We start from the raw sequence: 16,009 nt of genomic DNA, 5'->3' as shown, positions 1-16,009 counted from the left end.
GACCGTTTTTCTATCTGTGCAGCTTTCAATGCAGATAGAGTTTGGGTGGGAGAAAAAGAAGAATGAAAACAGGCTTCTCTCGTCAGATGACATCATTGGCAGACACTCGTTTGGCAATGGGAGTTTGCTGAAAAGGCCTCTTTCTCTGAGCTACAGAGCGCTGGTGTTGTGCAGTAGTGTCATCACCCTGGGGGGGGGGGGGGGGGTTTAGGGGAGATGTGGGTTTGCATTCTTGCAGCTGCAAAGTCAGGGTGTGGCCTCTTATCCAGAAGACCTTAATGATTACACCACAGCAGACAACCACCATGCAGACTCCCTCCCTGCCCTGAAACGCCTTAGTTAGAACCAGTCCTGGTACCCCTCAGATGGGAGAAAGAGATGGCTGTTCACGATTGAGGAGTCCCCGGTGAGCTGGTTTTGATGCCTGCTCATATGTACTTCCTCGTTCCACTTTTTAATGGCAACAGGAGAGAACATCTGTGTGTCTGGATTTTCCTCAGGGTTGGCGAGCCTTCTAGAGCTGTTAGAGTACTTGTCTACATTCCAGGCAATCTAATATCTGACTTTGTTGTTGACTGGGAATTTGTGATGCTGGCAGTTTGATTGGTCGGTTCATCCAAACAGAGATCAGCTTATGGTGCACATGCATGTGGTTACGGGAGCAGGAACCAAACCGGTTCTGGGGGATGTCTGAAACACAACTGACTTGCTGTGGGAGTGACACAATGCCAGACACCATTACAAGGCAAACAGGTCTGCCTCTACTTTGATAAATTAAGTTGATTACACATGACATTATAGACTAAAAACAAGCATTCTGTAGCATATACCAGTACACATGCTTATTAAAACATTACGAATACTTATCCCTTCTCAAAGGAAACCAAACGTTTCAAATTCAGGTTATGCACAACATCCCGGGTTATGGTCATCATATTGTAGTTAGACATTCACCAGCAACACTCATTTTCCATTCCCCTCATTTCAGTTCAGTAAGACTTTTAGGTGGTCAATGGACCTGTAGTTGTCTCCAGGACTGGCCTGGGTGCAGTTACGTTCAGTTCCAAACAACATGCAGGTTTCCCCTCCCTCCGTCCTACCTTCTCAGCTTGGGCTTCCAGGGACTTTAAGTTATTGCTGACATTTTTCAGCTCCTCCTCCAACTCGGCGCATTTGCTGCAGTATTTTGTTTTTTTTGCGTTTCATTTGGGGTTTTAACAGGGTGTGGGAATAGGGGGATGAGGAAGAGGGAGTGAGGAAAATGAGGACAAAGGTCAATGGATAAGGTGGGGGGGGGGGGGGGGGGGGTAAAGAAAAGACGTGACAATGAACAGGGGAATTAGAGGGTGGGGGTAGAGACAACAGACGGAGAGATTTACAAAGAGAAAAACAAGGAGAGAAAGGCATGAACTTTAACCTCAGAGGAATGGGACCCAGACCATGGCCATTCTAACTACAAACTAAATAATATCCCAACAATACAAAGCATAGACTTATACAAATCCCTGATAAACCAAGGGAAAATGTTCGTGTTCAAGTACTCTTAGTAAACGTGGAATATGGAGAGCCTGTAGGACTCGATAAAGCTGGGTAAATTCATGCGGATGATATGCAGAGAGTTTGAGAAGGAGAAGTGAAAATGAGCACACATGAGAAGGGGAAAGGATCGCGGAGGCAGCGGCTATACAATTACAGAGGTCAATCATGCAGCCAGATGAACGCAGGAATTTATGTTAGCGAGGGTAGGAGGACTGAAAATCCCTGTGAGCATTCCTGGTCCTCACAAACCAGGTTCAGAGGGTCGTGTTTATGGACATCTGTAATGAAGACCCCAGTTAGACCCGTCGAGGGTCCCCATAAGGCACCATTCTGTGTCCTGTAGTTGGTAAGAACAGGGAGAAAGTACCTTGTCCTCAGAGGCCTGCAGGCTCTTCAGTGATTGGTCGAAACCCCTCAGCTGCTCCTCCAACCTCCGGGCGTTGCTGTTAGTGAGTGGGGTGGGGGGTGGGTCACATGACACAGAAGCACATGCAGAAAGAGAGCGAAAGAACGAGAGAAAACGGACAGAGAAAGACATAAGATGGAGGGAAAGAGAAAATGGTAACCGACAAAGGGACATGTCGGTATGGTAAACCCACGACACATACATACACACACACGGGGAGAGGACAGATTGGATATTGTCATGGTACTGTTACGGCATTCCCACTTTTATGCTAATGACAACGTGCTAGTCCAGTGTAGTGCCAGCAGACATTTGAATACATATTCCAGCTATACTACAGGTAATTACAAAAGTAACAGTATCGTTCTGTTGCATCGTGAATGCAGCAGATAAACATTAGAAGCACCTCCAGTTTACTGTTCAGTAACAACAAATCTTCAAAACATGTAAAAGTAACATAAAAGTGGGTGTGCAGTTCCTACTAAAGTGACGAGAGTGAACGCGTCATGCAGTCAGGCAAAGCCGTGTTGGGGCCAGTTAAGTAACGCCATGCAAAACGTGGCTGAAACCCAACGTGGCTTTAAACTTACTTCTGCAGTGTAAGGGTGAGGGAACTGGTGGGTGTGTTCTGCTACAAGCTTAAGCAGATGCAGTGTATGACTGTAGGTGAGAGGTACAGTGATATATGTATAAAATCATCAATGTGAGAAAGCGACTCACCCCTCGGCCAGCTCCGCCCTCTCCTCTGTACGCTCCAGATCACCCTCAATGATCACCAGCTTACGAGCCACCTGTAGGGGTAGAGAGGAGGCAGAGAGCAAAGGAAGTGAACAATTTGAAAAGAGCAAGAGAACGAAAGAAGTGGCGAAGCACGGTCCAAGACTTCTTCAGAAGCCACATGTTCTAGATGTGTGACGTGTGTTTGGGGGGGGGGTCTGATGAGCTCACCTCCTCATACTTGCGGTCGGCCTCCTCAGCGATGTGCTTGGCCTCCTTCAGCTGGATCTCCTGCATCTCCATCTTCTCCTCATCCTTGGAGGCCCTGTTCTCAATCACCTTCATACCCCTGAGAGAAAGGAGGTAGAGAGAAATATGGGCATGAGTGTCAAAAAAGTGTTTTGGCCTTAATAACCATATTACACAGTGTATTGCAGGCCTTAGCTTTCTGCACAGGAAATACTGTAGGAGAGAAACCGGTGAGCACATGTCTCTGTATAGTGTGGTGGCAAACTAACTCTACAGCTCTCCTCTTCTGCTGAAATGTGGTGTCAGGACCCTATAATGCAGGCCAGATCAGAGGGGCACTGATACAAAAGAGGTCGAGAGAGCGAGAGCGAGAGCGAGAGCGAGAGCGAGAGCGAGAGCGAGAGAGAGAGAGAGAGAGAGAGAGAGAGAGAGAGCGAGAGAGCGAGAGAGAGAGAGAGAGAGAGAGAGAGGACCTAGCCTATATACACAAACCTGTTCATTACCCACAAACCTGTTCATTACCCACAAACCTGTTCATTACCCACAAACCTGTTCATTACCCACAAACCTGTTCATTACCCACAAACCTGTTCATTACCCACAGGGTAAACCCACAAATAGGCTACTTCCACCTTACATCCACCAATGACCTTCTCCCACATCCTCTCTGCTTTAAAACCCTGACAAGAAGTCAAAAGCCTCCCACTTAGAGAAACAAGAAGTGGCATCAGAGGAAGTGAGGTGACCCGGTGAGGACTGAGCACACCGCCCCACCTCCACCCATTCAAAAAACACACACCTCTCACTCTCATCTGCCGCTTTTTCTGCCTCCTCCAGTTTCTGCAGAGCGGTGGCCAGTCTCTCCTGGGCCCTGTCCAACTCCTCCTCAACCAGCTGGATACGCCTGTTCAGAGAGGCCACCTCAGCCTCAGCCTGGATGGGGACAGAGGTTATTGAGAAGTAATGTACACCATAAGCTCACAAATGCCCTTTGAGACACCTCTTCCAACACAGACAGCACATCATGACATAACAGTACCTTTAAATGACGATAAGGATACATTTCACATCACCTCAACCTTTGATATAAAGAAGGATTACAGAGTGACGTAGCCTACAATCCCACAACACACTGGTAGAGTGAGAGTTACTATGACATAACAACCAGCAGTTATACTCACACACACAGGCCTGTTAAAGGACACACCTCTCCCTCAGCCTGTATGCATGGGTGAAGAGAGAGAAGCAGCACTCGCCACTGAACTAGAACAGAGCTGGGAAAGTGGGAGTGTGCGCTCAGAGTCTTTGTAATGGACACCAACCCATCACATTTCATCACCATAAGAGTTGGATACACTAACGCACACAGCGAAACTCTCCCCAATTGATGTGGCCATGAATGGCACTAATTGGGCACACCAGCCTAGATGACTGTGCTGCCTACCCTGGGTGGGTAGGGTATGGAAAAGCAAGGGAGAGAGAGAATGCACTGAGACGGATGAGGGGAAGGTTAAAGCACTTGGAGTGAATAAATGTTTTAGTGCCTTGTAGAAAGTAGCCTGGCTGTTCTCACTCTCCATGCCTTGGAGCAGAGGAATAATGCGGTGTCAGAAAGAGAGAGCAGAAGACAAAGAGCAGTGAGAGAAGGATAGGAGGCTTATTAAGCCTTAGATAGCCACAACCAGATGGCCAGATCAGAAGATGGACCAGAAGGAGGCTAACACTTACACAGCTCAGTATATACTGCAAAGCACATTGAGGATTAGGACTGTCTGTTACTTGTAATACTTCCATGGTCAGTTGCTAAATTGTATGCATGCACCATCTAGTAAATGTGGATGAGACCAATCATAAATGGGTAAAGCGTTTGACCAACTATAGAGCTGGGTGCCATGATGCTGCTGCTGCTGCTACTACTACTACTACTTCTGTGTTTTCAAATACTGCCCAGGAGACGCTAGCATGACGGCCATATTGAGACACACAGACCACCAAACTAAAAACAGAAGGGGAGCATAAGCAATGACAGCACCTTTCAGATGTATACGGCAACACTTGATTAACTACCCCTACTACACACAAACACAACCTGCTGTGGCTGCATGAAAGAACGACTTCGGAGCACAGACAACCCCGGTTGCCATGGCACTGGCATGCAAGTGTTTGACAGCCTTTATGAAGAATGGCCCTCTCACCAACGTAGGCCAGCGCCATAGAGATATGCAAATCGGCACCCCCTCAACAGTCCTGGCCCCTCCGGATCCCTCGCACCCTTGAAATATTTCTTGGTCACCAAAAGAAAAGAGTGCCATTAGTTAGCTACTTCCTGTCTGATCAAGCACATTCTGGGAGGTGGTATTTTGCAGCCATGGTGGTGGATGTATGAATTAATATTAGAGGTCAACCGATTATGATTTTTCAACGCCGATACCGATTATTGGAGGACCAAAAAAAAGCCGATACGATTAAATCAGCCTATATATATATATACAATGATAATTACAATAATCCTTAATGAACACTTATTTGAACTTAATACATAAAATCAATTTAGCTTCAAATAAATAATGAAACATGTTCAATTTGGTTTAAATAATGCAAAAACAGTGTTGGAGAAGAAAGTAAAAGTGCAATATGTGCCATGTAAAAAAGCTTTAACGTTTAAGTTCCTTGGTGGTTCCTTTTAACATGAGTCTTCAATATTCCCAGTTAAGAAGTTTTAGGTTGTAGTCATTATAGGACTATTTCTCTCTATACCATTTGTATTTCATATACCTTTGACTATTGAATGTTCTTATAGGTACTTTAGTATTGCCAGCCTAGTCTCGGGAGTTGATAGGCTTGAAGTCATAAACAGTGCTGTGCTTCAAGCATTGCTAAGAGCTGCTGTTTGAATGAATGCTTACGAGCCTGCTGCTGCCTACCACCGCTCAGTCAGACTGCTCTATGAAATCATATACTTAATTATAATAAACACACAGAAATACAAGCCTTTGGTCATTAATATAGTCAAATCCAGAAACTATCATTTTGAAAATACGTTTATTCTTTCAGTGAAATACGGAACCGTTCCATATTTTATCTAATGGGTGGCATCCATAAGTCTAAATATTGCTGTTACATTGCACAACCTTCAACATTATGTCATAATTATGTAAAGTTCTGGCAAATTAATTACGGTCTTTGTTAGGAAGAAATGGTCTTCACACAGTTCGCAACGAGCCAGGCGGCCCAAACTGCTACATATACCCTGACTCTGCTTGGACTGAACGCAAGATAAGTGACAATTTCCCTAGTTAATACTGGCTGCTGACATTAATTTCTTTTGACTACATATGCAGGTTTAAAAAAATATACTTGTGTATTGATTTTAAGAAAGGCTGATGTTTATGGTTAGGTACATTTGTGCAACGATTGTGCTCTTTTTGCAAATGTGATTTTGTTAAATCGTTTGGCGAAGTTGAAGTAGGCTGTGATTCGATGATAAATTAACAGGCACAGCATTGATTATATGCAACGCAGAACAAGCTAGTTAAACTAGTAATATCAACCATGTGTAGTTAACTTGTGACTATGTGAAGATAAAAAAAAAATTATAAGATAAGTTTAATGCTAGCTAGCAACTTACCTTGGCTCCTTGCAGCCACAAGGTCCTTTTTATGCCAAAACTCACATAACAGGTGGTCAACCTGCCACGCAGTCTCCTCGTGGATTGCAATGTAGTCGGCATCCAAAAAGGCAGATTACCGATTGTTACGAAAACCTGAAATCGGCCCTGCCGATTAATTGGTCGACCTCTAATTGATATACTATTGGAAGTGAGGAGTACGTGTATGCATCTTCAAATTCCTCAATGGAGAACACTGTAGCGCAGAAATATTTCAGCTCTAGACTTCAGAATGAGGTGTCTAGTTAGCTTGGTGGTGTTTAGTGTTTGTACACCTTATGACCAAGATGCAACATGATCCGAGTCTTCAGAGGAGCTCATGTAATAGAGTAGTAGCATTTCTGAATACTGTAGACTTCCAGAAGGCCGAGTCAGACAGGTGGAATGATACAACAAGGGCCAAACATTCATTGTCAGGTTGTCTTCCACTTAGGTAACACACAATTTTAGTTGTCAGTTCCTCTGACAAAAAAAACCCAACACAATCAGTTGGCAACCACACTTCCTGTGCACAATAGTAGAATGACTCCACGGGAGCCTTGCGCTCTGTCTCACCCGCTTCCAAAGCAGGCCTCTGTGCTAGAGTGTAACTGTTGACCAAGAGACCCTCTCATTTTAAAAACTGACTGTCCACTGTGTAGGCCATATATCCAATTACTGTGTTGCGCCAAATAACAGTAGCACTTGTGTGCCTCCTTGAAAAAGACACATATCAGTGACAGAATTCATGTCTTGTAGGAGTTTTATCAAGAGATGAAAAGAGAAAACCATACAGCTTTGTATCATCTGCGTTTGACCAAGTTACCCTCAAATTTAACCACAGAATTACACCATAGAATTACAACTGGGGCCTGAGCCAAAGTCGTGCGCCATAACACCGCAATAAAATGTTGCACTGTGTGGCAACCCAGGCGCTTACATCACTAGCTACTAGTGAGCTTAGAGGAGGAATTTGGAAAGTTGTTGAGGGCCAAGAATTTGAAATTCCAGTTAATGGGGAAATACAGGGACAACTGAAATACAAACTATTCAAAGCATTTGACCGACTTTCATCTTGGAATTAGCATTACACAAATAAAACATATCTAATCAATGAAAGACGCAAAGACCTTTAGGTACAATTATTCATAAGATAATTGGAAATGCAGGATGCCCATAGAGATGGATCGAGGACCCATCTTTGTATCTGTGCCATTATAGCGTCTGCAACAGCATGGGCTGCGCCATAGACGGGTTGGTTGTTTACCAACAAAAATGCACAACTATGGAACAAAACAGACTGGGTTGGCTTAGATTGTTGACAACATATAAGCTATATTTGGTCTCCAATGGCTTTTGAAAAAAATACATATGCACAATGAGAACTTTGTCTCAAATACATTTTTGGTTAGCAAGCTAATTTTAGACATATTAGCATTGACATGAACACCTCAAAACAAGACATGGTATCAAGAACATGAAACGAGCCACTTACGATTCCCCACATGGCAGTTTGTCATTCTTGTTAGCAATTTGGCCATCCAGAATAACACGCTAACTTCTGCCCCAACAAAGCGCACACGTCGTTCGTCAAGTGGTCAGCTAACCCATCATGGTTGCCTAGTGGTTAGAGCGTCGGGCAAGTTACCGAAAGGTTGCTGGATGGAATCCCCGAGCTGATGAGGTAAAAAGCTGCAGTTCTGCCCCTGAACAAGGCAGTTAACCCACTGTTCCCCGGTAGGCCATAATTGTAAATTAGAATTTGTTCTTAACTGACTTGCCTAGTTAAATAAAGGTTCAAAATAAAAAAAAATGTTTTTTAAATGTAATCTATTGAAACCATATGTAACAGTAAAGCTTCCGTCCCTCTCCTCGCCCCCAGCTGGGCTCGAACCAGGGACCCTCTGCACACATCGACAACAGCCACCCTCAAAGCATCGTTACCCATCGCTCCACAAAAGCCGCGGGGAACAACTACTTCAAGGCTATTAGCGCGCACCCCGCTAACCCTTCCACGTCGTTTACACTCACCCCCCCTTTTGACCTCCTTTTCCGCAGCAACCAGTGATCCAGGTCACGGCACCAATATAACAATATAGATTCCGTCCCTCTCCTCACCCCTAACTGGGCTCGAACCAGGGACCCTCTGCACACGTCGACAACAACCACCCTCGAAGCATCGTTACGTCGCTCCACAAAAGCTGCGTCCCTTGCAGAGCAAGGGGAACAACTACTTCAAGGTCTCAGAGCGAGTGACGTCACCGATTGAAACGCTATTAGCACGCACCCCACTATAGCAAGCCATTTCACATCAGTTACACATATCCATTTTAAAAAGTAGTCACTTTTCTTCTTGTGTTTAAAAAAAGTTGGAAAGCCAATATAGGTGGTTTATCACCACCTGTAGTGCTGGAGTCCTGAACTAAATATTGGGTCTCATTCATTTATTGTGGCCTCTTGATGGCTGTTATATCTTAAATCCATTTACAAACAATCGCACCCAATTTGAATACAATGTGCTGATCATTGGCTGATTGCTCCCAACCCATAGGAATCCCCACCCAATTTACTACTTTAGAATGACAATGGCCATGCTGAAACTGGTTATATCCATGATGAGTCTGCTCTCTCTATGAGGACGCCCAACTCCAGCTAGCTGGATATCTGATTTAGCACGAATTTGTCAAATTTCTTTCACCTCCAATATGAGGCCAAATGTAATGTAATTTAAATGTAAATGAGGGCTATTGGACTGACCCAGCGGAAGAAACCGACAATAGGTGCTAACGGTAGCCATCCAGCCAACTGACTAGGGTAGGGGGTTCAGTTCAAACTGTACTGGAAAGTTGCCATAGCGTAACAAATCAACGCATCTAAGACCTGTAACAAGAACCTGGATAAGTCAAAGCCTAACGTTGGCAGATGCCGGAAGGTTATTGCAACGTTACCTGTTCCCTTGACCGCTTCTCCTCTTCAACCTGTCTTTGCAAAGTCTCGGCTCTTTCCTCGGCTTCATCCGCCTGTTGCTGCAAAACTTTAATTTTCCGCTTCACTGCCTCGATGCTATTGGCCATTTTCTTCAGTTGATTTAATTTGTTAGTTAACTTGCAAAGATTGAAAACGCGTTTCTAATAACTAGCTCGTGCAGGATGCTAACGTTAGTCGTTCCAGTTGGATTGGTTGCAAGCTGGCAAACGTCGTTCCCGATGCGATGTTTTCCCGAACAGACAAACCAACGCCCCGCCAACGAGTCCAAACTGGATATTAGAACAGAGCTTTGTTTCTTTCAATCTAACGTTACTCAACACTGTAGGGAGTCAGCTTATAGTCTAAATTAATTCTTACCGGCATACAAATGTGCATAAAAACGTCAAGTAGTTCGATTGATAACTATGCCGAATGAATCAATTAGACTAGCCTAAAAATTGTAAATCAAAGTTTTCACCTCGGTGTGTCAATGGACAGTGAGACAACGTCGTTAGCTAGCTAGCGGCTAAAGTAAATGCTATAGGTTCGAAAGGCAGTTCCAACAAGATGAATACAAGTCGTATTTTCCTTTTAAGCAAAATGTATGGGTGATGGTTCCAGTTGTCTATTGAAGATGAATAAGCAAATTGCTAAGAATTTGGAGGAAAGTTGTGCCAAAGAAAAGACGGTTCTCTCTCCCTCAACTGTTCAGTTGCCTCGTTCTCTTCTCTTCCTTATTTCAGCAGACAGCACGTTTCCGGTCTTACTCCGCCCTGTCAAAGGGGAACTGACGCCTTATATATTCCCGCCACCTGGATCATTTTGACTTTAACCAAATGATAATTCAATAAAGTTATCCAACGCAAAGACAATGAAACAGTAAACACATAAATTGTAACATTTAGAGCTAGCTAGTAGCTCAACCTGGTCTCAGAACATTTCGTATTATTATGTACGTAAATCCGAGACACTCCATATAGTATGAAATGTTAGATTCCATATGGTATGTATCAATTTATGGATGTCCATCACCCATTTTGGATGATATGCTACGAATTACAAGTTGTATTATATGTTATGAATTAGCTAAATGTAAAATATGTTAAGAATTTGAAAAAAAGTGTTTTTGTTACAAATTTGCAAAACATACAATATGTTGTGAATTTTCAAAAAATACAATATGTTACGAATTAGCAAAACGTATGATGTGTTACAAATTCTAGCTAGGTGGCTAATGTTAGGTAGCTGGCTAACGTTAGCGAGGCTACTGGTTAGGGTTACGTTTAGGAGTTAGTTTAAAGGGTAAAGGTTAGGGGAAGGATGAGCTAAAAGGGTTAAGGTTAGGGGAAGGGTTAGCTAAAACGGTTAGGAGAAGGGTCAGCTAAAAGGTGTAAGGTTAGGGAAAGAGTTAGCTAACATACTAAGTAGTTGCAAAGTAGCTCAAAATTAGTAAGTAGTTGAAAAGTTGCTAATTAGCTAAAATTATAAAGTTGTCTGTGATGAGATTTGATCTTGCAACCACCTTAATTTCGTTTTTGCCTTAAGCAACCATCTGTCTTATGTAACCATACCAAATGTAACATATCATACTAATTTGAGTGTCTTGGATTTACATTTAGTATGTTACGTCTAGTCTATGAGACCAGGCTGTAACCCACACACTGGGTATAGACATCAATTCAACATCTATCTATTGCACGTTGGTTGAACGTACTTTCATTGAAATGACATGGAAACAACATTGATTCGACCAGGGTGGCCAGTGGGTAGTAATACGGTTCATCTGAAGCAATAACTTTACTCTTCAGGATTTACTTTTGTCACTATAGGTCTCGGTCCTGTCTGCAGTGTATTGTCATGGCCCAACTCTTCCAGGCCCTCTTGGCTGGCTGCCCTCAGCACACAGGGCCATCTGTCCAAACTGCATTTGCCAGCTGGCCAGGCCATTATCTGGACTGGAAGGCAGTGAGTGGTTTTATTTAGCATAAAGAAGATGCATACTGCCGTGTAATGCTCTGGCTAATTGTGAAATGTGTTGGCTTGAGACCCCTGCTTTTAGCCCATGCTCAGGTGGCACATCTTGCAGGATGTAAATGTTGTACGTGATGGTTTTAGTGTGTGTAAAGATTCATTCTCTGGTATTCAATAGATGTGAGATGGTTTAAATTGCGTTTTTTATACTCTTTTCGCACCATGTATCCAGAAATGTGCACCATGGTCCATGGATGATGTTCATTGACAAGTACAAATGTGAAGTTGTATGTGGACTTGAGAATGGCTTGTCTAACCACTAGATATTCCCGTGATTACACATACTAGCCAGTATTTGGCTGAACCAGTACCAGGGTTTGAGGAGATTGTGAATATGACGATATCTCCTCTCGCCCAGGATCCTTAAATTCAAATTCAAAGTCCCATTAACAAGCGCTGCAAACGTTATAATGTCAAAATACAACTAGTTGGAGAGCAACTATCGTCATTACTCCCTTTACGCACGGTATGTGCTTCCAAAAAAGGTCTGAATAAAAATGATATATTGTTTTTTACCAAGTTCGCGTGCGCCAAATCCATCTTCGGCACCTGCAATAAAATCACTCATTGCTGCCACGCACAGGTCGGCTGATCCAGCAGCGCTACTCTATCCCAATATATACATATATATTTATTTTTATTTTACACTTTTTTGGAAATACATACCGTGCGCAACGGCAGTAATGACGATAGTTGCTCTGCAAAACTCCATATTTTGGTGAGTACCGAACATATTTTGACATTATAACGTTTGCGGAGCTGGTTGGTTAATGTGACTTTAAATGAAAGGATCCTTGGCGTCAGAGGAGATCTTGTCATATTCATCATCTCATCGAGCCCAAGGACTGGTTCAGTTTTTTGGGGGACATATGAATCACGAGTGGCGTTGCATTTTATTTAAATGTAAGGTATGATTTAAATCAATGAAATAATCAAACGATAATTGGATACTGGATGAGTTCTTTTGATCTGCCTTTGTAACTCTAAGCGGACAGTGCAATGTTAAAAAGACTGCAGTTTATCTCTTGCCTGTTTCTTATGTATCTTGTCATTTAATGAAGGGTCAGGAAACACTAGCAACTCCATTAGAAGATAAAGTAATGTGTGCCACCCACACGTCTCCCAATACAATGTTCCAGGAAAGATTATCTCAACAAAGAGCAAGCCAATCGTTTGAAACGCGTCCCTAATCGTCAATAAAGGAGCAGTGGACACCCCACGACTCCACAGTGGATTACACCAGTCTGGGAGTGTCAATGACATTTGAACCCGAGTAGTTTGAAGGTGTAACGATATGAATCGTCCCCACTACCGGGAACACAATGATGACAGGAGTAATAACAGCAGTGACATGGCGACACTATTAGCACTAATCCCCCATTGGGTGCTGAGCAGAGGGGAAGGGGGGCTTGTAGCCAGCTGGCTATGCAGAGTGACACCCTGTCTAAATCAATTTCACCCCCTCTTGGATGCCGAGAGGCTTTGCACTGAAATGCCACTGCAGGGGGTGGTGCTTGCCGGTTGGTGGGGGAGGAGGGGGAGCAGTATATATTTTATGGCTGACCCTGGATGGACATTTTGCTTTGTGTTGTGTGGTTACAGAACACCACATGCCAGGGTTTGTAATGCCCCCCCCCACAGTACGTGTAGATCTCTCCACCTGACTGTGAATGTCTCCTGCCTCACTAATGTCTTGTTGTGTATTTGTCCCTCGAGACTAACTAAAGACTGAAGGGATATTCTGTCCTGGCAACTGAGACCACAAGTCATGACATTATGCCATTAGATTGTCTGAGATGCCACACGAGCCAGTGCATAGATGTTGTGTTATCTTTATCCTCACTGAGGATTCTGGTTCCTCTCAAGGTCTCTTGCTGCTTTTCTTTTTCAGGGCCTATCTACTACATGGTACTTACCAGTTAGGGGGTTTGACAGCATTGTCTCTATGGGTGCATTCGTAAATTCACTCTGGAGTGCCCAAGAGTGCTCAGAGTCCACTCTGGGCGTTCATAAATTCAGAGTGTTGTCAGATTGTCCGTTGTCTCTGGCCGAAGAGTAGGGTTGATCTGAGCGTTCTGACCTCACAACGGCATTCAAGCACCCAAGCTAACTGGCTAAAGTTAGCTAGCTTGCTAGCTACTTCCAGACATAAATGAGAGAATTTTACTCGCCCTAGCAGAGCTGGTTTGGCTGTTATCCAGGGTGTTGCTGACTGTTACGTGTGCTGCTGGCAACAATTTAATTAAGCTTTTTTGCCGATGTTTACTGACACCGGCCACATTCAACGGGTGTTGAGCTTTCGTAAATTCATCAGTTATTCTGCACTCTGGCACACTCAGACGAGAGCGCTCTGAAATCAGAGTAGATAGCCAGAGTGAATTTACGATCGCGCCCCATGACAGTGTCTGTGTAGACATGGCCTTTACACACACCCGGTCCCCCACCCCCCCCTTTCCTCCACCCCCACCATTCTGACCTCTCCTGTTTTAAACCTCATGGTATTTTGGCATGGGAGAGCCTTCTCAGGTCTTTGCCATAAGAAGGCAAGCTATTAGTACGGCAGGTGGACGTACTATATCAGGGGAGGGCTTCCCTGACAAAACCATTTCATCATTATCAAGGGACAGATAGGAAGAGAGGGATCCAAATAAGGTAGAGGAAGGGTGTGGGCCTGACCTGTGTGTGTGGAAACTGATATGATGGGAAGAGAGGCCTTGTTTGTATGTGTGGGTGTGAGAGGGCAGTTTGCGTAGTGTGCTGTTTGGTGTGCCAATGGAACTTACATCTGCAGCTTTCTTGTCTGCAACCTCCAGCTTCTCCTGGGCATCCTTCAAGGCCTCAGAATATTTGTCCAGCTCATCCTCAGTCCCTTTCAGCTTCTTCTGCATCTGGATCAACGCATCGTCATGCTGACGGAGGGAAAGAACAACAGACAGGGAGGAGTGGGAAAGAGAGAGTCAAACAGGCAGAAAGAGAGGAGATGGAGAGACAGTGAGGAGAGGACAATAGAGCGAGGGAGAGATACAGTATGACAGGATGGTTAAAGGGAAGAAACTCAGAGTAAGACAAGCCAAGATGTGTGAAGACCAGACTATAGAGTGGAAAGAACCACACATACAGTAGCAAGATGTGAGAAATAGAGGTCAACATCTCAAGGTTTCTGAAAACATATTTCTGTAGGACAAAACCATTCATTGAAGTCATTGGGGGAGATTAGAGCAAACAATCATGTTAGATGGCACATATTTCCAGCTTCGGTTCATTACTTAGTGAATAAAACTATTTTGGAATGTTATGTATAATGATTGGTCGCCTTTGATGAGTAATTGATCCCAAACATCCACAAGTATGAGTAGCCGAATGAATGTGTTGAGGGGTTACAGTGTCAATGCATTGTGGGTATTAATATCCCCAGGCTCTCAGCTTTCGTCCCTGGACTGCTGTGTAAAACTATTGCCTGTACTTGTCATTGTTCCCAACCCTACTGTTGGATTCCAACTTGGGGACAGGAAGACAGCTGTCACTGTCAAGAAGAATACCCACACGCACGGTCTTAATATAGTTTTATGGAGCTCTCTGGAACACGATAATCTCTTTAGGATCCAGATATAATGTCTTCATTTGTCTTTTCCTGTGCCTATCTGTCAATTAAGTTTAGGCCTTTGTAATGGCTCCTGGCTGTCAAACTTGGATTTGTCATTTGGATATTTTTTCTTTCTACGTTTCGGTAGAAATACCAAGATCATTTGTTTGCATTCTTCAAACATCTCCGACTTAAACTCCCTAAATATTGTTATCATTGAGTAAAAACAAAAAGCATACACATAGTTAATAAATATGGTATATGGCATAATATATATTAACTTGAAGAATAGTTATTATAATTGTTATTTATTGCTAATAACTTTTAGTGTGAGCATAGGTTGCTTGCCTTCTCTAGGTAATGATTATTCAATTCAGCGTTAACAGACCCATTTTGAATTTGAGCTCTATTGTAAGGCCTCAAGATTAACCTTCAGTTGACCCCCCCTAACCAAGGTATGGTTAGCATCTTAGCAATTGTTGGCCTACTTGTGTTAGCGAAGTTAATCAACTGTGTGTGAGTTAGCATCACCTAATTAATTACTAACTAGAATTATACTGAGAATACTAGGCTAAGCTAGGCTAGGTGTCCCCACCTGCTTGCTCTTATCCTCAGCTGCCTTTTTGTCAATCTCGGACTGGTCAGACGCTTCCAGAGCAGTCTCCTTATCCATCTTCAGCATCAGCATCTTCTTCTTGATGGCCTCCATATTGCCGGTGTTTGGTTAGGCTCACGAGGCAAAGAAATAAACTTGGATGTCTTTCTGTCGAAGGGCTCAAGGAGGATGAGTTAGAGCCCAGAAGGAGATGGGGAGAGAGATGGAAGGACAGAGAAAGGGGTGAAAAGAGAGAGGCCAAACTCAGACTATCAT

At 43.6% G+C, this 16,009-nt stretch overlaps 1 protein-coding gene across 8 annotated transcripts in view; it reads right to left on the bottom strand.

Moving 5' to 3' along the window:
• LOC106580396 (uncharacterized) overlaps positions 1-16,009 on the bottom strand; it is a 26,540-nt gene extending 10,531 nt beyond the window's left edge. Inside the window, exons 1-6 of one of the 8 annotated variants that reach the window (XM_014161440.3) lie at positions 15,734-16,009; positions 14,339-14,464; positions 3,711-3,844; positions 2,894-3,011; positions 2,666-2,736; positions 1,907-1,982 (exon numbers count right to left, since the gene is read on the bottom strand). In XM_014161440.3, coding sequence (XP_014016915.1) covers positions 1,907-1,982; positions 2,666-2,736; positions 2,894-3,011; positions 3,711-3,844; positions 14,339-14,464; positions 15,734-15,847 — 639 coding nt within the window. In that variant the 5' untranslated portion in view covers positions 15,848-16,009. Of the gene's footprint in view, positions 1-1,100; positions 1,177-1,906; positions 1,983-2,665; positions 2,737-2,893; positions 3,012-3,710; positions 3,845-9,505; positions 10,282-14,338; positions 14,465-15,733 lie in introns of those variants that run through there. The other 7 variants (XM_014161431.3, XM_014161413.3, XM_014161408.3 and 4 more) reach the window with 7 other exon arrangements.

This window comes from Salmo salar, chromosome 02, assembly GCF_965601325.2.
Source record: "Salmo salar chromosome 02, fSalSal1, whole genome shotgun sequence".
In the NCBI taxonomy this organism is placed as follows: Eukaryota; Metazoa; Chordata; class Actinopteri; order Salmoniformes; family Salmonidae; genus Salmo; species Salmo salar.
Note: the sequence above shows the minus strand (reverse complement) of the source record. Positions and strands in the feature narration are given on the sequence as shown.